We start from the raw sequence: 25,479 nt of genomic DNA, 5'->3' as shown, positions 1-25,479 counted from the left end.
TATCTGTTGACAAAGTAGTAATGTCCCTCTTGCCTTTCCAAACAGTTGCAAACACATTTATACACTGCAAACTTCTGCTCTCCCCTTGCTTTAGTTTCAGTTTCTTGGGATATTCAAATTCAACTGGCCAGCCGTTTCTGTTGGTATTTACACTACCACCTGCATAAGTGCCTAGGATATAGAGTTCATTCATGAGTCTAAAAGATAAGAAAAATCTATCGAAGTACACATGATCATTCTTATGTAGATAGTTTTTCATTAGATTTAGCAAAACCTGTTCCCCAAGTATGTCCTTGTAGCAATTTTCCTTCTTTCCCAAGTAAACAGTAGCCTCAAAAACATAGCTCTCAGGTGATGCTCAAACCCACACTGTGAGACCCCATTTCGTGGGCTTTTAAGGAACATATTGCTTCAAAAAATGTCTCTCCTTGAAGCCAATCATAGCTTCATGAACAGAAAGTTCACATCCTGGTTTAATTTTTCTCTAAATCTAGACATAGCTTCATGAACAGAAATATCACATTCTGCTCTTAATTTTTCTCTCAATATAGATATCCAGTCTAGAATAGGCCTTACCTTCTGAAGACAATCATAATCAAAATCTCCCAATTTCTTTTCATCTTTGGGGTTGGTCTGATGAAGATTTTTACAGAGCAAATAATACCGGCTCTCAGACATAAAATTACTAACTATATTACAGTGAATGAGGTTTGAAGAAAAATAATCTCTTTCTTTCAGGCAGCTGATACGAATATATCCCATATAAATAACTATAAAAGCTTTCATTTCTTCACGTGTTGTATTTTCCCAATCTTTCTCTATTACTGAAACTACTTTTTCTCTTGCAGGTCACATGTAGGTTAGTAGTCTTTGTTAATTTTGAGAAAAAATTGCTAACAATCATGTCCTCAAAATATTCACATTCGGTGCTACCAGTTGGAAGATCACGCACAGGTCCATGGCCAAAAGAAAATTAGCTGGGGGATTGAAACCAATACTGTTTGTCCAAGTAGGCCTAATAGTTTGAACAGAGACAGTACTAAATTAGCATCTCCCATCCTATCCAATGTATTTAGAGTTTCTTCAGGTTCATCTTCTGTGCCAACTGCTTCCATATCACTTTCACTATCCTCAATACAAATTTCGAACTTACTATCACTGTATACGTCAACAAACTGATTCAATTCATCACTAATATCAGCTTCATCCATGTCACTATATGAAGCCATATTGCTACAATGTGTTGACATTCAGGCAGGTGTCTGTTTTTCCTAAGATAACCTGTACAAAAGGGCGGTATTTTAGCAAGCTGTGCAGGTCATTTGTATCTAGGAAGCATAGAGAATTCATTGGTGCCTGGAAGTTTTACGTTTGGCCCACAGATGGCAGAGGAAGACAGTTTAAAACTCAAGTACGCTCTATTACGCAAACGGCGGGAGACAACTTCAGAGTCTGGTACACGTTACTACGTAACCCACAAGAAAGAGTTAAACTTTACTTTGCATCTGGTAATTTACTCTCAATAATGGACCTTGGTCTTGCAAAATAGTACCTATATTAACAAACAATGTCTGGGTCGAAGGGGCAATTATCGAGACTAATGTAGGAAATCCCATTTGTGAACTATTTTGGGTTCTATGAGATTTTTTTTACAGAACTAAAGTAATAATTCACCTCCAATTATTATTGACTGCTAACCTTCTCATAGTTTTCTGAGACATAAATGTTCAGATATTAACAAAAATCAATATTCCTTGGATAAAGAACAAGATTCTAATGCGGTCAAGGGAAACACCCTTCACTTTTGGGTGGCAGTGTGCATAATCTGTAAAGGTTCCCTTTCCAGGAAAAAAAATTGTCAATTATTTATCTTATAGCTTACTCTTACTTGATTGAGATTATTCTGATGTATAACATAATTTTAGGGTTTCTTATAGTATTTGATATCAACAAAGAATTAGGTGTAAACTAAATTAATGTTAGACCTAATGAGGCTATTTTCTAATATGAGATTAGATCTCAACTCATGTCTTTAGACAAATGTGTATAAACTTATGGTATATTACCTCCCTCTTTCTTTCCAAACTTCTCGACATGTCAATATATTACTCTATTTGTTTCCTGAACTTCTTATCTGACATTTTATGGTCCTTCATATGCTTGCTTTTTCTCTTTGTACCAAAGTGAAGAGTGGAACCAATTTTCAGATGAATTGTAATTTAGTACTGCAAGGGTACTTTCGTCAATGTTCAGGTTATAGTTGTACAGAGGTGCCAACCATTGAAGTGGGTTATCAGTAAACAAACTCTACCCCTTAGCAAATTATTGAGTCCACTCCATAGAATGTTTCTCCCTTCCCGATAATGAAACCCCCCTTTCCCTTCCCATCAGCAATCTATTCTACACAGTAGATTGTAATGGTTATAGCATCCACCATGCCAACTTGCTACGGGCCCGGCTCATCACCGTATTCGGCCCACCCCTTACTTCAACCGCGCCAATCACGAGCAGCACTTAAGTGCCAGGCCAGCCCCACTCGCTTCCGCCTGCGGTCCTGTAGCAGAGGAGTATGGAAATGACTCCACGATTAAACTGGAGTCTTCCATTTTGCGAGGTTCCTGGATCCATCGAGCATGCAGACTATTCTAGAAGAGCCAGCGCAGGTATATAAGAGAGGAACGACCTGCCAGAGTTAGTGAGAGTTAGACACAGTGAGTGAGGAGTGAGATTGAGTTCGCTGGCGTGAGTTAGGGAAGAGCACAGTCAGTGATAGCCTGGGCTGAGATGTAAGCCTGGTGGAGTATCTGCCTGTTGAAGCCGAGGACTCGTTCCTGTTTCCCTGACGTCGTGTGTGTGAGTCCCTTGAGGCCGGCTGCTGGAGAAGAACCTTGGGTGTTCTGGAGCAGCGCGAAGGGAACACTGGATGCCGACGTATGCAGACTGAGAACGGAGTTCGACGGGTTGAGCGAACAGCGGATACTATCCCGACCTGCGAGACTGACGTGTAGGCTGTGGACCGTGACAGCGCTAACGAGTGTGACTGAGTGGCTGAGTGCAGTGTAAATAATCGATGACTCTGTGTGTGTGTCATTGTAGATGGAACATGAGAAACTAAGAGAGCGCAAAGAGTGAAAGTGTGTGTTATGAGCAAACATGGTGTGTAGTCTTGTGTAGTTTAGTGCGTAGCTAATAAATATTAGAAATAGGACGCTACCAGGTTCTGCACTCATTTATTTGTTTATTTACCCCGCCATGTTACAATATCATATTACACAATAACATTGCACACTGCCTGTTCATTCAGTGATAAAACATTCTTTGTAACTTGTTTCACACCGAGCAACTGCTTTTCAGTGTAGGTATTCTTGAAGCATCCTATCCCCTGTGATGACACTTCGTCTTCTGAACCATTAAGTGATTCCAGTGTACCTGCATGTGCTTAATATAGCCCTCATTTCTATAAATACTACGTTACTTAAGAATTTATAGTGGAAAAGAACAGAGTAGAGTTCCTTCAATCACACAATGAATTTAACAACACTTATTGGTAAGAAACGGAAGGCCAGGCTGAGTGGCTCAGATGGTTCAGACGCTGGCCTTCTGACCCCTAACTGGCAGGTTCAATCCTGGCTCAGTCCAGTAGTATTCGGAGGTGCTCAAATACCACAGTCTAATGTCAGTAGATTTACCGACACGTTAAAGAACTCCCGCAGGACGATATTCCGGAGCCTCGGCTTCTCCGAAAACAGTAAAAAATTACCTAGTGATGTAAAGCCAATAGCATTACTATTAACAAAAGGAAGTGAGGATCGAATCGAAGTATCAGTGCCAACTCACAAGCACTGAAACGAGGGAGGTTGGACAGAAATGCTGCAAAGGACTGAACATCTGTCCTTTTTTTGTTTCCGTAGAAAATTATTTTCTCGTGTTAATGTCACTTTTCCGTAATAATTTCCCCATTGACCATAATGCCATAATCGTGAGGTGAAATTCATAATAATTACGGACAATCTGTAATAGCTGGCACCTCTGGTTGTATGTAGATGTCCCTTATGTATGCTGTCCTTGAAATCTCTTTCTGTAATAAAAATCATCACTTGATGATTACTCAATCGCAACTCTTTGATATCGTTATGCTAAAATCTTGTGTTCATGTGTTCACATACCTAACTAGTTGTCACTGACCATATAAACTCACTACCATGTCACTTGATGGTAGAGTTTGGTCTTTCTTTTATATCCAACAAAGATACCAAAGAGTACGCCATAATGGCTGTTAGGTTTCCAAGAAATCGCCTACTGAGGAACATCGCATGTGGGAGGGCTCAATGGGTGCTATAATAACCACTAGCTGCCAGCCGCCAACCATCTCCAGCTAAAGATGATACAGCAGGAATTCGCCACTGAGGTCAAAGAGCTAGCTCACAAGGCTCTAAATGGCTGACACTGGCAATAGGCCTCAGAGGCAGTGAAGACACCCCTGGTACAGTCACCAAGCATAAGAGCTGCCAAGAGCGAGGGTGCACCAGAGTTCCCCCAGTAACAGAAAACTATTGTAACGGTTATAACGTCCACCTTGCCAACTGGCTATGGGCCCGGCCCGGCGCCGTATAGGCCCACCAGTTACGCTTCAACCGCGCCAATCACAAGCAGCGCTTAAGTGCTAGACCAGCCCCACTCGCTTTCGCTCGGGGTCCCGTAGCAGAGGAGTATGGAGATGACTCCACAATTAATCTGGAGTGATCCATCTCGCGATGTTCCTGGATCCATCCAGCATTCGGACGATTCTAGAAGGGCCAGCGCAGGTATATAGGAGAGGAACGACATACCTGGAGTCAGTGAGAGTTAGACTGAGTTAGAAGTTGGTGTGGTTCAGTCGTGAGCGCCTGCCAGTGTAGTGAAGTATGTGAACTGCCGTGATTATCGGACTAGTGTGCTACAGTGCGGACTGTTGGCGAAGGAGAGAAAGTGTAGCGGTGCGACGCGGGACCTTGTGTGTGGGTGCAAATCTGTGTAGTGTGAGAACAAGTGAGAAACCAAAGGAGAGAGAGCGCGCGAACTGTGTAAGTGTGTGTTATGAGCAAATGTTGTGTACAGTCTGGTGTAGTTTAGTGCGTAGCTAATAAATCTTAGTATTGAAGCTACCAGTCTAGTGTTAATTGATCCTACTACCCCGCCAACTCGTTACAACTGGTGTCAGAATTGGGATCGACTGGTAGCAGTAATTTCGTAACTAGGAATTTCTAGTGAATCGTAAAATGGATAGCGAACAGTTCCAAGCTCTCCTCAATAAATTCACTGAACTCTCATCCAAACAGGACGAAGTCAAGAGCGAACGGAAACTGGAATTAAATGAACTTATGGGGGGACAAGATAAATTAGAACACGAAATGCACTCTCTCGAAAGAAAATTAAAGAGTGGCATTATGCAGGACATACAGGAACTGTTTGAAAAACAGATCAAAGAAACACCGCAGGTTGTGGAGTCAGGGGTTCGAGACCTGAAAGAAGAAGTAAGTGCCCTGCGTATGAGAGTGACAGCCATGGAGACTCGTGCTAGGGCCACCTGCAGCGACAGCGGCTCCAGCGCCGGGAAACGAAAACCCCCGCGCTTCAACAGGACAACATCTCGGCGGACCTTCGGGGTCCAATTCGAGGCCGTGTGAGGGCACAACGGTTGGACATCGGAGGAAAGGGCCGTGTACCTAATCGCTGGACTGCAAGGACCAGCAGCGGAAGTACTACACAGCCTTCAGCCGGGTGCTATTTTTTTTTGCTAGTTGCTTTACGTCGCACCGACACAGATAGGTCTTATGGCGACGATGGGATAGGCAACGGCTAGGAGTTGGAAGGAAGCGGCCGTGGCCTTAATTAAGGTACAGCCCCAGCATTTGCCTGGTGTGAAAATGGGAAACCACGGAAAACCATCTTCAGGACTACCGATAGTGGGATTCGAACCTACTATCTCCCGGATGCAAGCTCACAGCCGCGCGCCTCTACGCGCACGGCCAACTCGCCCAGTCAGCCGGGTGCCACTTACGACGAGATTGTTAGAGCGCTCGACAGCCGATACGGTGACCATCAGCTGGCAGCCGCCTACCGAGTCCAGCTGAGGAAGAGGACCCAGCGCGCTAATGAGACGCTGCAAGAATTCGCGCAACATGTGGAGCAGCTAGCCCACAACGCTCTGGATGGGCTGCCTCTGGACCACATTCAGCGGGAGGCAGCCTATACATTCATTGATGGGCTCCGCGACGATGAGATCCGTCAAAAGCTGATGCTCACCGGGGAGCATGACCTCAGAGAGGCCCTGACGTTAGCAATGAGGGTGGAGGCAGTGAAGGGAACAAGAACAAGAATACGAGCCGTGAGAAGCGAGGACGCGCCGGAGACCCGCGCCATTACGGGAGAACGACGCACGCCGCCGCTGAGACGTCGACGCACCAACGAGATGACCTGTTGGAATTGCGGCGAGGGTGGCCACCTGCGGAGGAACTGCCGTATGGAGGCGGCCCCTGATCAGGGAAACGAGTAAGGGCCGACAAGGAGAGGGGATCGTCGGCACCGTCACCTCGTTTCACGCTAAATGTGGTCGCCGAGCGAGGCGACGACAGCTTGATCGACGACGGGTGGCTCGGAGACAGGCCGTGCCGAGTCACGATAGACACGGGGGCGGCAGTGACCATCGCCAGGCCGGACATCGCTGAGGGACAGCCAGAGAGGGAACCCCACCGCCCTCATCTGCTGCGGACGGCCTCAGGAGACACCATCCCTGTCTTGAAGGAGGCGCTACTTCAACTGACGCGGGGACAACGACGCCTACAAGTCTGGGTCTTCGTCGCCGCCATCACGGATGAGGTCATCCTGGGCCTAGACGCGCTACGGAAATACGAGGGAACTGTCGACGTGGGACGACGTGTATTGTGGCTCGGCAAACAGGAGGTAATGCTGCGACGCCCAGGTACGCAATCTCGAGTAGAGCGGTTAACGTTGGCGAGCGACGAAGGGATACCATCCAACAGCGAGGTGACGGTTACGGCAAGGTTAGAGGAACTCATACAAGGGGACAGCGTGCTCTTGGAACCCGGTTCGCCGACCACCAATCAAGGACTCTACCCGGCCAGGACGCTCGTTCCAGCACGAAGCTGCGTGCCGGTACGAATAATGAATTCGACGTCGCGGGAGCAGAGGGTACCCAGCGGGACCGAGCTTGTGACTTGTGAACCAGTTACGTGCGTCGTGCCAGTGGACGACGAAGACGCACAGACCCTGGAAGCAGGCGAAGGATTGGATAAGCTCCGGAAGATATCCGACGCCCGGAAACATTTAGAGGCGAGAGAGCTCAGGGGGGTTAAGGAACTACTCCATGAGTTTCAGGACATCTTCATTGCCGGAGCCGACTACGGAAAGACGGACAGTGTGTACCATCGCATTAACACCGGCGACGCGGCTCCAATCCGACAGCCACCTCGTAGGGTACCCCTGGCGAAGAAGGTGGAAATCGACCAGACGCTAGATGACATGAAGCAGCAGGGAGTCATCGAGGAGTCGAACAGCCCGTGGTCATCGCCAGTCGTCCTGGTGAAGAAAAAGAACGGTGAACTCCGTTTCTGCGTCGATTGCCGGAAGTTGAACGACGTCACGTAGAAGGACTGTTTCCCGTTACCTCGGATAGATGACACCCTGGACACGTTATCTCAAGCCCAGTGGTTTTCGACTTTGGACCTGAAGTCTGGATACTGGCAAGTAGCGCTCCATCCGGAAGACAAGGAGAAGATGGCGTTTTCAACCGGCCAAGGGCTCTACCAGTTCAAGGTGATGCTTTTCGGTCTCTGCAACGCACCGGCGACTTTCGAGCGACTGATGGAGGCCGTGCTGAGAGGGCTAACTCACGACGCTTGCCTCGTGTACCTGGACGACATAATTATTGTGGGACGCACGTTCAGAGAGCACGTGGAGAACCTGTGGAAAGTGTTCGAGAGGCTACGTGGGGCTCACCAAAAGCTAAATACCGGAAAATACCAGCTGTTCCAGAAGGAGGTCCGCTACCAAGACCACATCGTGTCATGGGAGGGAGTAGCCACGGATCCGGAGAAGTTAGAGGCTGTCAGGGACTGGCCAGTGCCGAAGGACAAGCGAGAACTAAGGAGTTTTCTTTGCCTTTGCGCGTATTACCGCAGATTTATAGCTGGCTACGCAGACATCTCAAAGCCTCTTACACGGCTCACCGAGGAGAGGAGGTCTTTCCAATGGTCAAGCGAGGCGGGGACTGGCTTCCGGAAGCTGAAGGAATCGCTGTGTACTGCACCCATCCTCGGATACCCCAAGCCTGGGAAGGAGTTCATCGTTAATAGCGACGCCAGCAACGTGGGAATTGGTGGGGTACTGTCACAAGCGCAAGACGGCCAGGAGAAGGTGATCGCCTATTTCAGCAAGACGTTGTCAAAAGCTAAGAGAAATTACTGCGTGACGCGTCGGGAATTGCTGGCCATCCTGAAGACCTTGGAGCACTTCTACCAGTATCTGTATGGGCAGCCTTTTCGCCTGCGCACCGACCACTCCGCATTGACCTGGCTCCTAAGCTTCAGAAACCTGGAAGGACAGACGGGTGCAACGCCTTCAGGAGTACGACTTCGCCACCGAGCACTGACAAGGAAAGAAGCACTGCAACGCCGACGCTCTATCGAGAAGACTGTGCCCTGCGAACTGTACACACTGCCAGAAAGTAGAGAGACAGGCAGGCATCGTGGACGTCAGGGCCGTGGGGGCCACCGCCGCTGAAGGATGGGATCGAGACGCCCTCAGGAGGAAGCAGCTGAAGGACGACGACATCGGGCAGATCTTACGAGAAGTAGAGTCGGGGCACAGACATCGCCGAACGCAATCCAACCTATAAGGCGTACTGGGCCCAGTAGCCGTCTCTCAGGGTTAGTGACGGGGTACTTACCCGCACGTGGGAATCAACCAACAGAAAGAAGCACATTGCACAGCTGATAATCCCCAGGAGCATGAGAAAAGAGGACCGAGTTGCATACGGGCGCTACTGCCGGCGACTTGGGAGTGAATAAGACACTAGATCGTGCCCGACAGCGTTACTACTGGGTGCACTTGTGGAATGATGTTGAGAGGATGTGCCAGCTGTGTGACACCTGCACTGCGAGCCGGTGTCCATATACCAGGAGTAGGGGCCAAATGATGCAGTACAACGTTGGAGCACCATTCGAGAGGATCGCCATTGATATCGCTGGACCATTACCCGAATCAGACGCCGGGAACCGTTACCTACTCCTAGCTATGGACTACTTCACAAAGTGGCCTGAGGTCTACGCCATCTCGAACCAAGAGGCATCGACAGTGGCCGACGTCTTGGTCAAGAACTTCTTCTGCCGATTCGGTGTCCCGAGGGAACTTCATAGCGACCAAGGCAGAAACTTTGAGTCCAGGTTGATGCAAGAGGTTCTGCAACTCTTAGGAGTGCGGAAGACACGTACGACGCCTCTCCACTCTGTCAGATGGTAGGTGGCGCGTTTTGTAAAAACCGTCGAGGAGCACCTCAGGAAGGTGGTTTCGGCGCACCAGAAATACTGGGACGAGAGGGTCCCCTACTTCTTGATGGCCTATCGAGCGTCCACCTATGAGACGACGGGCATAACACCTGCCAACGTGGTCTTCGGAAGGGAGCTCCGCCTGCCATGCGATCTAATGTTCGGGTCTGCACCAGACCAGCAGCAACCAGCGACAGACTATGTAAGGGAGTTGGTGGATCGGCTCAACGACATCCACGATTATGCCCGACATCATCTAAGGGTAGCCAGCGACGGATGAAAGCCCGCTACGACTTGCTCGCGAACTCTGCGGGTTTCCAAGAAGGTGACAGAGTGTGGCTGTACCGTCCAGTACGGACAAAAGGGAAGTCACCGAAACTGCAGCCACAATGGGAAGGCCCATATACAATCGTCACCAGGATCAACAACGTCGTCTACACAGACAGACAGACAGACAGACAGACAGACAGACAGAGAGGGTGTCCAACAGTCCCTACATTCTGCGAACAGTTTCAGTAAACACCATTCCCATCATAAAAGAGGCGCTGCTCACCCTGATGCTAGAACAATGATACCTATGAGTCTGGGCCTTCTTCACTGCCATCAGAGAATGGTCACCTTGGGCCTAAATACACTATAGGCATAGGGGGAAACTTGTCAGAAGCTGACGAGTTGTGGCTCAGTAGGCACGCCTCGCTGTGCAATCCCGGGTAGCGAGACTAATTCTTCCCAGCAAAGAGGGGATACCTGCCAAAAGTGAGGTGATGACAACATGCACAGAGAGAAGATGTGTTAGAGGAACCTGCCCTAATGATCAATGAACACGGACTCTATCTGGCCAGGATGGACAACTCGGCACAAGTACTAAATTTGAAGCTGTGGGAACATAGGTAGGACCCCCTGCGGGACCGAGCTTGAGACGTGACAGCTAGTTATGTGTGTACAACTAGACTATGAAAAGGCACAGGTCCTGGAAGCAGATGAAGGTTTCGACAAGCCCAGAAAGGTTATCTCCAATGCCCAGAAACACCTGGAGGCAGGGCAACTGATGGGACATACAGAAGGTGACTATGGAAAGATGGACAGGATGTATGATCACATCAATACCAATCTGGCAACCACCCCAAAGGGTACACCTGGCAGCGGAAACTGACCAGATGCTAGATGACATTAACGGACAGGTTGTCATAAAAGATTTCAACAGCCTGTGGTCATTACCGGTGGTCCTGGTGAAGAAAAATGGACAGCTCCAATTCTGCATCAGATATCACAAAGTGAATGATGTCACCAAGAAGCAGTAAATAGAGAGGTGGATGATCCACCTAGTCAATACTATGTGTTAATTTTTTCAATATCCACCTTTCACATTTACAATATGTCTAGTACATGTTTCAAGAATATGCACATTCTCTTCTTCAGCTAGTTGAATTAAATTTCCTGTATACAATAGGACCTAGTGAAAATGGGGGCCCCCATTAAGAAATCTAAAACTATGACCAGTACAATGTAACATGTTAAAACCTGAAGGTTGGTGACATGGAAATTTAAAAAAACGAAGATGAAAAATGCACTTTATGATTTACACCTACGCATCAGTAGTCAAATTTCAGTTCTGGAGTGGGAGGAGGTGTAATTCAACATTGACCTCTCATTATTTACAATATTAAAGAAAAACCAAGTTTTGGATAGAAAATACCGGCTCATTGATGACAAGCGCATCACAAGAGAGGAAATGCGAAACAATATAAGATACACAACAACACATACATTTTATCCGCCATTTAAACACCTGACCAATTTTGATTTCAACAATGATTAAGTTGAGATCTTAAGTAAAGGTCCTAAACATAACTAGCCACACACGAGTAAGACCATTCAAAAGAGGGAATTAGTGAAACTGATAGCAGTATCTGAAGTAGCAATTGCAGAGGTCCCTATACATGAACAAGAGAATATGAGGTTCGAGGCCAAAAGGAAAATTTGTAAAATAATGGAACACAAGACTATCACAGATGTCAAAACGAATAATAACCTCTGAATGATTAACAAGAAGATCAAAGATAACAACATAATTGTTACAAAGGCTGATAAGGGTAATACTATAGTTTTGATGAATAAAGAAGATTATGTTAATAAAACGAAGGATTTTTAAAGGGAGGTAAGTTTTGTCAGATAAAAAAGGACAGCACCAACATTATACAAAACGATATTTAAGCAAATTTTAAACAATACTAACTTTTTGATGGATTTGAAAGAAGCAAAATGGTTGGTAAATATGAACCCAGGGTTATCTAAATAGAGGCCAATGCCTAAGGTACACAAAGAAGGCATACCTATTCGACCGGTTGTGAACTTCAGAAATAGTCCCACATATGAAACGGCCAAATTTTTACACACGTTTTTAAAGAAATATTAAAGATTTAATGTTGATACTAGCCTCCGCAATACTACAGATTTTTGTAATAGGACAAAAAATGTAATTTTATCACAACAGAATACTATCCATAGCTTTGATGTTAAGGATATGTACTCGAACATCCCAATTACGGAGACTATAAACATCGTTAACCCTAGACTGGGTACGCTGGTTGACAAAAGCAAACAGCGCGATATTTTATGCTGTAATTCCTAGAACTGTCAGTCTTTCACCTCCTTGCAACTAATACCTTTTTTCTCACTCTTGACCTTCAGTTCAGGCGAGTTTCGACAACAGTGGAAGCGATACATGTGTAATTATTTCAAGCGAACTCTTGGAACCCAAAGCTGGTTAACAAAGTCAAACGCACACCAGGTCATATAAGTAAAATTTATTTCTTTAAAATGTCCTTTCCTCTGTACTTTTCAGGTAATTAGGCAAAGTCAGGCGTAATTACATGTAGTATATTTCTACTTTAGGTCTTGGTTTGTCAATGACGAAGACATACCTGATATTTTGAGCCAGTTGTCCGATGAAATACAAGAGTCTGCCTCGGACTTTTTGGATGGGGAGGAGGATATTATAAACGTACAGATAAAAATCATAACAGTGATACAGGGCATGAAGCCGATTTGAATAGTGAGATCTATGAGGACGATAACGAAAGGGAATATATCCTCGGGTGTGATGGAGGAACAATGTGGTCCAAGACGGACTTTTCAAAACTTACTTTGAGGAAAGCAAGGAATATTGTAAAAATACTGCCAGGACAGGAAGGGGAGACGAGGAAGGTATCAACAGAAATTGACTGTTTCATGTGGTGAGAAGGTCGATGATTTATTATACTGGAATAATTTGTATATTTCTAGTAAGTGGGCAGAAATGAATTCCAGCCATGAGCGCGATGCTAAATTTGTGAACTGCAGTGAAATTATGGCATTGCTCGGGGAATAATGTGTGAAGGAGTTCTTGGGCATGGTAACAAAGTTTATATTTCACCCAGTCTTTTTTATTTGCTATTATGTCTGGTCATTTCATTGTATAATTGTGGAAATATTCAGATATGACCATTATTTTAATTTCATTGTGTAGCTACTGCTTAACTCATTTTAAATAGGTGCAGTATTCATGTCCGTATCAGAATTAGTTCATGTGTTCATTATTATCCGTTTTAAGTACATTCATATTAACCACTAATACAAGTTTTTAATTTTATTTGGAGAATAACACTGAAACAAAAGGTAAAACGCCATTAAATTAAATATGTATGCGATTGGAAGCCTATAAATGATTGAAAATCTAACTGGTTGACAAAGTCAACCGCGCGCCCGGAAGTGTGACTGGTCTAGGGTTAAGGAAAACAAACGCATACAGCCCGTTAAGTAGAGTAGAAATAGATGAATTCATCATCTTATTAACGTTCACATTAGAAAACAACTTTTTTACTTTTGATAACTATGTGTATAAACAAGTTAAGGGGTAGGCTATGGGATCACCAGCATCTGGTATAATTGCTGACATATACATGGACCATATGGAAATTAATAAAATAGTCAGCAAAATAAGAGGATTAGATTCATGGTTGAAGTTTGTTGATGACAAGTTCATTATCATTAACGAACAGGATCTCAAACCAAACGAGCTGTTACACCAGTTAAATAACTTACATAAACATATTGTCATTCCGGAAGAACAATGTCATAACTGTCAAAACTGCGATTGTGCAGGAGACCCGAAAAACCGATTTATTTTTTGTTAAGATTCAATTACGCAAAATATTTGTTTTGAAGGAAATTGTAACATATACAAGCGCACTGTAAGATACAAACATGTTTTCAAAATAATTACCTTTTTTTTTTTTTGCCCAAAATGACCCCTTTTCTGCAAATGCATCATTGTTCTTCTGAAACTGTGATCAACATGTAACGAAGTTTGTCAGTAGTATCAGGAAGATAAAAACCCCACGTTTCAAAAATTACATTATAAAACATTATTTAATGAACAGTTTATACACAGGCCCTACTTGTTGACAAATAAATAAAGCTGTTTATTTTTGTGGAAATTAATAATGCACAAAATTGCGGTCCAAATATCAAAGTGGTATCCTGTGTGGATTCTGATGTTTCTACGAGTGTTATCATAGAATAATAGGTATAATTGGTACCATTCTGCTAACAAAACAAGATAAATGAAATACAAACTATAAACACTGAAAGTAAAAAAAAAACCAAAACGGTAATGTAATGAGCTTCTCAACCATTGAAGCAACAAGTCAGAGAAATACAATCACATCCTGCCAAAAGATTCCTACCGCTAGAAATGGATGATCATAATACAATCACATCCTGCCAAAAGATTCCTACCGCTAGAAATGGATGATCATGATACAATCACATCCTGCCAAAAGATTCCTACCGCTAGAAATGGATGATCATAATACAATTTGTACATTTAAGCACCTTGTGTGGCATTACACCACAAAGCTTTCACAGACAAAACTTCAGAGGAATGCTATAAGAAATACATGTTGAAATACTCCATGAATAAATGCATTCTGAAGTACAGTATCAAGAAAAATTATCTTCAAAACATTTAGTGGATAAGAGAGTCATAAAAACCTCTATAAAAATGAGGAATGATGTTTCTGTCAATCAAACTATGTAAATCTCTAATATTATTTTCAGAAAGGTCCATCTTTCTGTTATAGGCTCATTTCAAATCAATACTAGCTGGATCTTTACTCTGTGACGAACGCCTCTTTGTAACCTTAAACTGAACGTTACTCCATTCCAATTGTTTATAGCTAGTCTTATAGCAAAGCACATCACTATCCTTCTCAAATCGTAAAAGTTTAACTTCAGACATTTTAAACACAATACCATCAACATCCTTAAAATTAGGTACCATCTCATCATGCAACGCCTTGATGTCTATGAAGTCAGCAAAACTCATTTCTCTAACACGTGGAGGCTCCCCCCTCTTTTTTGCAGTTCTGATGATTGATACGTATTGATCAGGCACATAAATAGGTCCAGATTTCTTTGCTTTCTTCAAAGACTTCTCAGTGATGCTATGGACTGCATCCCCCTCGTTTTTTGTGTGACCACGCATCAAATATTTATGGGAAATAGACTGAATGTTAAGTCGCGCAACTGCATACAAATACAGTGCTATGATGTATCTGAAAAAAAAATAGACAATTTCACGCTACATGCTTTCTCCAATACAAGAATTTTTATAATTATTTCTGAAAATTGACACAATAACTCTATTTTGAAGAAACGTTGCTTTCTTCATGCTGACCTGTTTTTCTGCTGACCTCCACAGTTATCAGAGTAAAATACAACACTTGTCCCAGGCATAGTATTTGACAACTCTTCAAGATGTTATTTATAAGTTTCATTTCCGTATTGATAGATATTACTTTACAAAAAACAATATGTATATGAGTTTCCACCTTATCAATACAAATTTATTTTACATTAAGCAAGTAAATGTAGTCAAGACTAGTTTCGACCCCTAGGGGGTCATCCTCAGTTGACAAGCGTTAAAAATGTATTGTTTACAAAAACATCACATGTAGTGGTAAAAGCTTAAATTAATTTGAACCGATCATTAATGTTGGTATGTCTGGTACATGATTGACTAGTGTGCATCATCCATGAAGACACATATTATTTTTTATGCTACTACCATCCAATTTTTTTAGGTTATACAACGTGGAATATACATGCATTTATGCAACTCAACAGTGGCAAGTTTAACAATGTACATTTAAAGTTGGTTCATAAATTACACATTGGCTATTGATTAGGACATTGGTTTGAACACTTTTGACTAGAATATCAATGTAACACCTACTGGCATATATCTTAGATGCTAAAATCAATTTGTAAGGCCTGTTACTCTTGATTGAGTCTTAGTATAAAGTTAAAATTTTAAATGAAAACTATTTGCTTAGTATAGGCATTAAATAATGCTGTTAAAATGGACGTAGTGGTAAAAGCTTAAATTGATTTGAACCGATCATTAATGTTGGTATGTCTGGTACATGATTGACTAGTGTGCATAATCCATGAAGACACATATTATTTTGCATGCTACCACCATCCAATTTTTAGGTTATACAATGTGGAATATACACACGTTTGTGCAACTCAATAGTGTCAAGTTTAACAATGTACATTTAAAATTGGTTCACAAATTACATAAATTGGCTATTGATTAGGACATTGGTTTGAACACTTTTGACTAGAATATCAATGCAACACCTTACTGGCATATATCTAAGATGCTAAAATCAGTTTGTAAAGCCTGTTACTCTTGATTGAGTCTTAGTATAAGGTTAAAATTTTAAGTGAAAACTATTTGCTTAGCATAGGCATTAAATAATGCTGTCAAAATGGACATCTAGCTAAAACAGTGGTATATGTATGTCATATATGCCTGGTTTAAAAAAAAAAAAAAACACATTACATTAATGTTATTGATATGTGGTGCAACATGTACATTGTTTTTGGAACAAATGGGGTTGACGAATTTTTCATAACAGTCTTAGATATAGTGTTCTAATAAAATGGGTCCGTAAAAATATTTATATGTATAAAACAGTTAGCATTTAAATAATCCGCTGTAGATCGGGTAATGCTTAGATATCTATCTGGAGATATATTAGGCAGCTACTAATGTTGGAGTTATTAGAAATATTAATGGAGCATGTTTTCCATCCGTATGTCGTGATGTTTCTGGCTGGTGACATTTGTCAGAATGTGTTGAAATTATGCGTCTTGATGCACGTTGATTTTATCGTGGAAGCGTATATGTTGTAAAACCTAAATGAAAGTATAGACAGAAACAATATTCTTTTTCATGCAGTAATTCCCTCATTAAAAGATTTCTACATCAAAAGAATAAGTAAACAAAAATCTATATGTTCAAATCAACCGCCCCAAGACTTCCTCCCCTCTAACCCCACTCCCATCACTAACACTCCACCCATCCCCCCAAACCTCCCCTCTACCGCCGCTAACTACAATCTCAGAGCAACACGTATCAGATCCCAACAGGCAGCTACAAAGAACGCACGGTTCCAACACCTTATGTAAGTAAAACGATATACGATTTACTATTACACTTTCATACCACGCCATTATCACACTCATTATTTCTATTTCCAGATACTGTACCTTGTTTTTACAACATATACGCTTCCACGATAAAATCAACGTGCATCAAGACGCATAATTTCAACACATTCTGACAAATGTCACCAGCCAGAAACATCACGACATACGGATGGAAAACATGCTTCATTAATATTTCTAATAACTCCAACATTAGTAGCTGCCTAATATATCTCCAGATAGATATCTAAGCATTACCCGATCTACAGCGGATTATTTAAATGCTAACTGTTTTATACATATAAATATTTTTACGGACCCATTTTATTAGAACACTATATCTAAGACTGTTATGAAAAATTCGTCAACCCCATTTGTTCCAAAAACAATGTACATGTTGCACCACATATCAATAACATTAATGTAATGTGTTTTTTTTTTTTTTTTTTAAACCAGGCATATATGACATACATATACCACTGTTTTAGCTAGATGTCCATTTTGACAGCATTATTTAATGCCTATGCTAAGCAAATAGTTTTCATTTAAAATTTTAACGTTATACTAAGACTCAATCAAGAGTAACAGGCTTTACAAACGGATTTTAGCATCTTAGATATATGCCAGTAAGGTGTTGCATTGATATTCTAGTCAAAAGTGTTCAAACCAATGTCCTAATCAATAGCCAATTTATGTAATTTGTGAACCAACTTTAAATGTACATTGTTAAACTTGACACTATTGAGTTGCACAAATGTGTGTATATTCCACATTGTATAACCTAAAAATTGGATGGTGGTAGCATGCAAAATAATATGTGTCTTCATGGATTATGCACACTAGTCAATCATGTACCAGACATACCAACATTAATGATCGGTTCAAATCAATTTAAGCTTTTACCACTACGTCCATTTTAACAGCATTATTTAATGCCTATACTAAGCAAATAGTTTTCATTTAAAATTTTAACTTTATACTAAGACTCAATCAAGAGTAACAGGCCTTACAAATTGATTTTAGCATCTAAGATATATGCCAGTAGGTGTTACATTGATATTCTAGTCAAAAGTGTTCAAACCAATGTCCTAATCAATAGCCAATGTGTAATTTATGAACCAACTTTAAATGTACATTGTTAAACTTGCCACTGTTGAGTTGCATAAATGCATGTATATTCCACATTGTATAACCTAAAAAAATTGGATGGTAGTAGCATAAAAAATAATATGTGTCTTCATGGATGATGCACACTAGTCAATCATGTACCAGACATACCAACATTAATGATCGGTTCAAATTAATTTAAGCTTTTACCACTACATGTGATGTTTTTGTAAACAATACATTTTTAACGCTTGTCAACTGAGGATGACCCCCTAGGGGTCGAAACTAGTCTTGACTACATTTACTTGCTTAATGTAAAATAAATTTGTATTGATAAGGTGGAAACTCATATACATATTGTTTTTTGTAAAGTAAAAAAAAAAACTCTTCAAGATATCGAAACACACAAGTTCCTATTTCAGTCACGCCTCTATTTCCGAGTCGCTCATGCCAAAAGAAACAAAAGCTTTTGTCACATCCAATTTCGGTTACCTACAACAACAACAAAAATACAATAATGTTTTCATCACTAGAAAGCCAGGTGAACTGGATTAAAAAATGAGTGTAACTGCATACAATACAGGTTGACAGACACTTACTGTGAAATTTTAACAGTTGAGACTCGATTTGTAGAAAAAGGCCGATGTTTGTCCCTTTGGCACTGGTAAGACGGGTTGTATATCATAAACGGCTAATTTCATTTCTCCACTTTTGGCCTTTTCTTTGTCTGTGGTTTTCTCTGTTCTACTCAGTTCCTTTTCTTCCAGATGTTCTTCATACTGTAATTGCAGATTTGACTTTTCTTCACCTACCGCATTTTTATATCCCTCACATTGATCCTTCTTTGGCACGAAGAATCCTATATTAAATTCGGTATTGAATATGCGTGCGTAGGTATCGTAATTCACAGCTGGCGTATTAGCGGAAGACCGCTCTGAAGAATAATGTCACTGCATTTCTGCGATAGACAATCCATCTATAAATTCTCTTGAGGAAGCACTTCTTATATAATGGCTCTCAATTCATGGTATTGAATTTATGTGAGTCCTAACTGAGTTCAAGATTTCTTCGTCAATCTTATTACGGTTGTCATGCTTTCCTCTTCTGTCTTCAGGTGCCATGTCAGCCCCAGTGAATTTGCCTGCGATCACAGTACGAATTGTCCTTTCGGTTATTCCCAAAGTGTTTATCAAAAATGTTTTGCACACATGAAATTTCTGGTCATTATTCATTACATAGAAAGCGCAATTTGACTTTCTAGGTTCTTGGGCAGATATGCGCCGATATTTAAGAACAAGTTGTTCTATACATGAATTCAAAAAGTCTCATTGTCGTTGCAATGAACCTAGGCCCCAATAACTCCTGAACAGCTGATTTCTGTAGTCTTCTGACAACTTCTTTGAACAAGCAGCGCGTGTCTTACGAGCCTCAACGATTTTCCCCATTCTAGATGTATACATTTTCCCTGAGTTTCTCAGAATTTTTGCGTGAATTTTGTGCCACTTATTAACATTCCGCACCCTTTTTTTGCCTTTCTTTTTTGGAGAATTTTTAGTGAGGCCTGTTTCGCTCAACAATTGTTGACTCACAGGTATTTCGGTGTTGTTGGACAATGAATCAGATCTTGACGATTCGTCATTACTAGATGGTTCATAATTGTCACTTGAGCCTGACGAAAACACATCTGAACTATCATCAGAGCTATTATGGAGCTTAGAGGGTGTTATTTTAACTTTTTTCAAACCCACTTTTGTTAGTGTTGAACTATGAACCACATAATAATGTGAATTTTCAGTTTCCTGTTTGGCTGCGAGATTATGTTGTGTGTTAGATGCCTGTGGCTCCACATTAATGATCTCTGAATTTGAAGTATCACGTACAGTTTGCATTTTAATTGACGTAGAACAATTTCCCGCTGTTACACCTCCGTTTTCTTCCGTTGCCCGAGTATGAACAAGACAAATAATTACCTTCATTCGTTCGCTCATTTTCACCCTGTGAAAACAATGAACACTTTCAGTTATAACAAGTAAGATCTCAGAAGGTCACAATGGTCGCAAACTACCTACTTCCCAAAATTGATATAAAAGAATGTTGACATGAATCTGTTTAAACCTCCTAGTACCATTCGGGTCTAAGTGACTTAAGAGTATGTTTTATATTGAAATCTCTGCTGTTTTAAAAATGTAATGTTTGACTTTATCCCTCTGAGTCAACTGTATTCAGAGATATTTCATTATGATTTCTATTTTCAACACATAAAGGTTTATTCACTGTTTGGGGTCAATTATGACCCTTAGAGGTACTCCGTGTAACAAAAAACACCTGGTATTAGGAAGGTTAAGCCATCTCGTTCTTCTTAACATTGGCATCAAGAACAGTTATGACGTAGAATTGAACGGACTGTGGAGTTCAACAACGGTGAAAAGAACACTTAAGACATAAAGTTTTTAATTTGTTAGATGAACAATGACACCGTGCACACTTACGTCGTTGTCGCACTAGAACTGCGATGGATGTAGGTGAAGTTTCGACCCGGAATCACACTTACGTCATTGTTCCAGCGGACACGAAGGATCACTCACGAACTCAAGGACAGCACTTTTTTTTTTTTGCTAGTTGTTTTACGTCGCACTGACACAGATAGGTCTTACGGCGACGATGAGACAGGAAAGGGCTAGGAGTGGGAAGGAAGCAGCCATGGCCTTAATTAAGGTACAGCCCCAGCATTAGCCTGGTGTGAAAATGGGAAACCACGGAAAACCATTTTCAGGGCTGCCGACAGTGGGGTTCGAACCTACTATATCCTGGATACTGGATACTGGCCGCACTTAAGCGACTGCAGCTATTGAGCTCGGTAAAGGACAGCACTGAGACATGCGGCGATATTTCTCTGAAGCGCAGTCACAAACAGCTAACATTTCTACGACGACGCAATTTCCCTCTAGCGGCCTAGAGCATAACTACAGTTCGAACGATATTCACACGTGGGCGCTAGGTATTTCTGAACCCAGATGACCACGTAACTCCGTTTGATCAAATTGTGCAGTTGTGTCATTGTTCTTCCGGAGCGATGATATAACGTTCACAATTGAATCGGAAGATAATAAAATTCAAAAGTACCTAGACGTAAATAACTGGACATATAACTAGATATATACAACTAGAGATAATAAAAACCTGGTTTATCAAGTATTCAGAAAGCCTTCACATACAGATGTTGTAATCAGGAAAGACTCAACCCACCCAAGAGAACACAAGAAAGCGGCATTTATAGCTTGAACAACAGAGCAGTAAATACACCACTAGATAAAAATGAATTTAATAAAGAGATAAACATCATTCACGATATTGCCAGAAGAAATGGTTTCCCTATGAGCTATGTCAATAGGATAAAGAGTAAGGTCATGAATAAACCACACACTCTACTTGTAAATAGGAAAGAAAAGAAGAAATGTGCTACATTCACTTACATTAATAAACAATCATACGGCTTGGTTAAACTCTTTAGGAAACACAATATCCATGTACCCTTTAGAACAGATAATAATAATAATAAAATGTTATTCAATTTGAATAGTGTAAACACCAATAGTATTTTCAGTACGTCGAGAGTACACAAACTGCCATGTCAAGACTGTGAGAAGTATGTAGAACAGTCGGGAAGAAGCGTGTTGGTACGTTATAAAGAGCATGTGAATGCACAAAGATATTCTAGATACTCTGCCATGTGTGAAAACAATCATCATTTCACTAATATTGAACAGGTAAACAAATGAATGCCCTTGAAAAGTTAGAAATGTACAAGTTACAAAACTTTGATAGTGAAAATAGCCTTAATGAGCACATGGCAGAGGACAATCAGTTGTTTAAATTGGTGAACCAGTATTCTAGAAAGAGGTCAAAAGAGAATGAGAGAAAGCGCATAAGGGGGAAGCATGACGATAGCATCAGTGATGGTACTCTCTACCCCTCCTACCATCCACCATGCCTCCCACTGCAATCAGTCATTTGCTTTTACATCTCCTTGACAGTTGCATGACAGCACTACCTATATTACAACATCGGCTGGTTTTAATATTTTTACGAGTTGTTTACGTTACAGTCTTCCAGTTATAGTTTCTATTTTACTTTTCCTTCTCACAGACCATATTAAGTTCATAACAACCAGCTGCATTATTAATGGAGAGTATCGGCTTGACAACAAACTTTTATATCATTTTATATTATTCTTAATACCACCCCACCTGAATTTTACAAGAAAGTATTGGAACACCAGGACACATTGACATCACATCACAACAGGACTCAGTGCTCAACATTTTATTCATATAGACATCATCCTACTGTGTTTTATTGTATTTGACAAGATGGAATTTATTTCCATGCCCCCCCATCCTTCAATTTTTAAAATGTTACATTGTACTGGTCATAGTTTTAGATTTCTTAATGGGGGGCCCCATTTTCACTACATCTTATTGTACACAGGAATTTTGATTTAACAAGCTGAAGAAGAGAATGTGCATATTCTCGGAACATGTACACTAGACATATTGTAAATGTGAAAGGCAAATATTAAAAAAAAAATTTAACACATAGTATTGACTAGGCGGTTCATCCACCAATACTGACCATTATGGTCAAGATTATTAAGAGTCATTAAGAGGGACTACAGCAAGTTAGCCCAGACAGGTGACACATCCGGCACTTAATCCAGAAGACAAGGAGAAGACTGCATTCTCTACTGGCCAAGGGCTGTACCAGTTGACTGGTGTTGCCTTTTGGGCTATGTAATATGCCAGCGACCTTTGAGCAGCTAATGGAGTCTATACTGAGAGGACTAATGCATGAAGCCTGCCTGGTGGATCTGGATGATATCATCATAGTAGGGTGCAAATTTACAGAACACATGGAGGACCTCCAAAGAGTGTTCCAGAGACTTTGAGGGGTTCAGGTGAGGCTGAATCATGGAAAATGTCAGCAACTACAAAGATTTCTTTTTTATTTATAATATCTGAAGCCATCTCTAGACTCAGTTAAATTTTAACTCCTAGACTCTTCAGTCTACTGGAACTAACTTTGAGTAAATAAATGTATAAACTACCTGCAGGAGAAAACGTATGATAACAGTATTTCACCTGAAAAGGAAATAAAAAGTCCACAAGGATGCAAACACATCATACCCCCGTGAGGAGCAGCCATGGATCCTACGAAGTTAAAAGGCATTGTAACTGGCTGGTACCAAAGGACAACGAGAATTCAGATGCTTCATCACCATTTGCACCTACTATCCCCAGTTCATAGCCATTATGCTAACATCTCAAAGCCAATTACAGGGATCACCAAGGAGAGAAGGTCGTCATAAGCAGAGATTGCCTTCTGTACACTGAAGAAGTCTCTGTGCATGGAACCTGTCTCGGAATAACCCAAACATGGGGTGAAGATTATCATCGACACTGATGCCAGTGAGCTGTCAGAGGTACAGGACCACCAAGAGAAGGTGATCTTATGTGTGAAGTAAACTGCTGTCCAACGCTGAACAGAACTACTGTGCGATGCACTGGGAACTACTGCACGATGTGTCGGGAATTATTAGCAATCATGAAAGCCTTGGAACACCTCAAAAAGTACCTGTAAGGACAGCCATTCCATCTGCACACCAAACACATGGCCCTGACTTGACTTTTGAGCTTCCACAACCTGGAGGGGCACATGGCCTTCAAGAGTACATTTTCACTGATTAACACCTTTAAAGAAGGCTCTGTCCACAACACCACTCAGAACAGTACACACTGCCCGAAAGTGAAGAGGCCGGCAGACACAGTGGAGGTCTGGGCCATGAGAGGCCAGATTATGACAAAATAGAATGCAGTCCAACTACAAGGCATATTGGCCCAGTGGAAATGTCTAAAAATCAGTGACGGAATGCTAATGCACATGTGGGTGTCGACCAATGGCAAGAAATGGATTATCAAGCAGAAAATGGCCAGGAGCTTGAATAAATCCTTAGCGACCTGTCATATGTGGACAGCACTGCAGGCCACCTGGAAGTCTCTGCCAGGGCTAATACAGAGGAACAACACTGAGAGGATGTGCGAGAAGTGCAACACCTGTGCTGCGAACCGAGGCTCATGTACCAGAAGTAGGGGCCAGATGGTGCAGTTTGTCAGAGCACCTATTGAGAGGATAGCCATTCACATCAGTGGTCCATTTCTGAAATCTGATACTGGAAATTACTACACACTCCTGGCCATGGATGATTTCATGAAGTGGCTGTAGGTTTTTGCGATCCCTAACAGAGACTCTACAAAGGAAAATTTAAGGGTGTGTCAGAGCATCATACAAAGCGGGACTTTTCTAGCGTCCACCAATGAATCGAAGGGCATGACTCCTGCAAATATGGACTTTGGGAGAGAAATACGCATGCCATGTGACTTAATGTTTGGATTGGCAGCAGATCAGGAACAGTCAGCAACGGAATACATGCGGGAGTTCATGGACTCGTTAAATGACACCAAAACAACATCTGAGGATAGCAAGTATTCCCACTACTACCTGCTAGTAGTGTCCAGTGGCCTAGCCAAGGGAAGATGATGGCTGTCCTCTGGATTGTCTGGTGCCGTACCATGGAGCAGCTCTAGACGAGCAACCTTAAGGAGAGGACAATGTGGCAATGTCCACCAGTTTGTATAAGACCTTGGGGGAACAAGACAGGTCAGCCCAACTGGGAACCGTCCATGTCACTACCTAGATGTTGACTCCCGCATGACCAGCACATCAGGAGAATGATTGAGCAGAGCAAGGCCAATCCCCCTCTGACATCACACTATCATCTCCCTGTAGGCCTCCAACAGTAGTGGAAAAACCTGGAAGATAACCCAAGATCATTCTAAATCTGGAAAACTCTGAAGACTTCCTTCATGCCAGGCTGAGTAGCTCAGATGGTAGAACACTGGCTTTCTGAGCTAAGCTCAGCAGTGTCACACCTGGTATTTGGTATTTGAAAGTGCACAAATATATCAGCCCCATGTTCGTATATTTACTGGCAAGTAAAAGAATGCCCACAGGACAAAATTCAGGCATATCAGTGTCACTGGAAACCATAAAAGTAGTTAGTGGGACGTAAATCCAATAACATCATTGTTACTACTTCCTTAGTGAAGAATCTTGAGGAGCCAGCAATTCCTATATAAGGTGGACAACTGAGAGCAGTATGGAGTCCAGTTGATGAACCAAGGTCTGTTCTGTTATGGAGTCGAGACTGTCTTCAGTGAAGTCCGGAGTGCCT

General features: G+C 41.9%; 1 protein-coding gene across 5 annotated transcripts in view; it reads right to left on the bottom strand.

Annotated features, from left to right (window-relative positions):
• Positions 1 to 25,479, bottom strand: part of LOC136866942 (gastrula zinc finger protein XlCGF46.1) — a 71,743-nt gene that overhangs the window by 14,296 nt on the left and 31,968 nt on the right. The window contains exon 5 of one of the 5 annotated variants that reach the window (XM_067144031.2): positions 13,986 to 15,142. The exons of the other annotated variants lie outside the window; for them this stretch is intronic. Within the exon in view, the coding sequence (XP_067000132.2) occupies positions 14,671 to 15,142 (472 nt within the window). The 3' untranslated portion in view covers positions 13,986 to 14,670. Of the gene's footprint in view, positions 1 to 13,985; positions 15,143 to 25,479 lie in introns of those variants that run through there. 5 annotated transcript variants of the gene reach the window in all.

This window comes from Anabrus simplex, chromosome 3, assembly GCF_040414725.1.
Source record: "Anabrus simplex isolate iqAnaSimp1 chromosome 3, ASM4041472v1, whole genome shotgun sequence".
NCBI lineage: Eukaryota > Metazoa > Arthropoda > Insecta > Orthoptera > Tettigoniidae > Anabrus > Anabrus simplex.
Note: the sequence above shows the minus strand (reverse complement) of the source record. Positions and strands in the feature narration are given on the sequence as shown.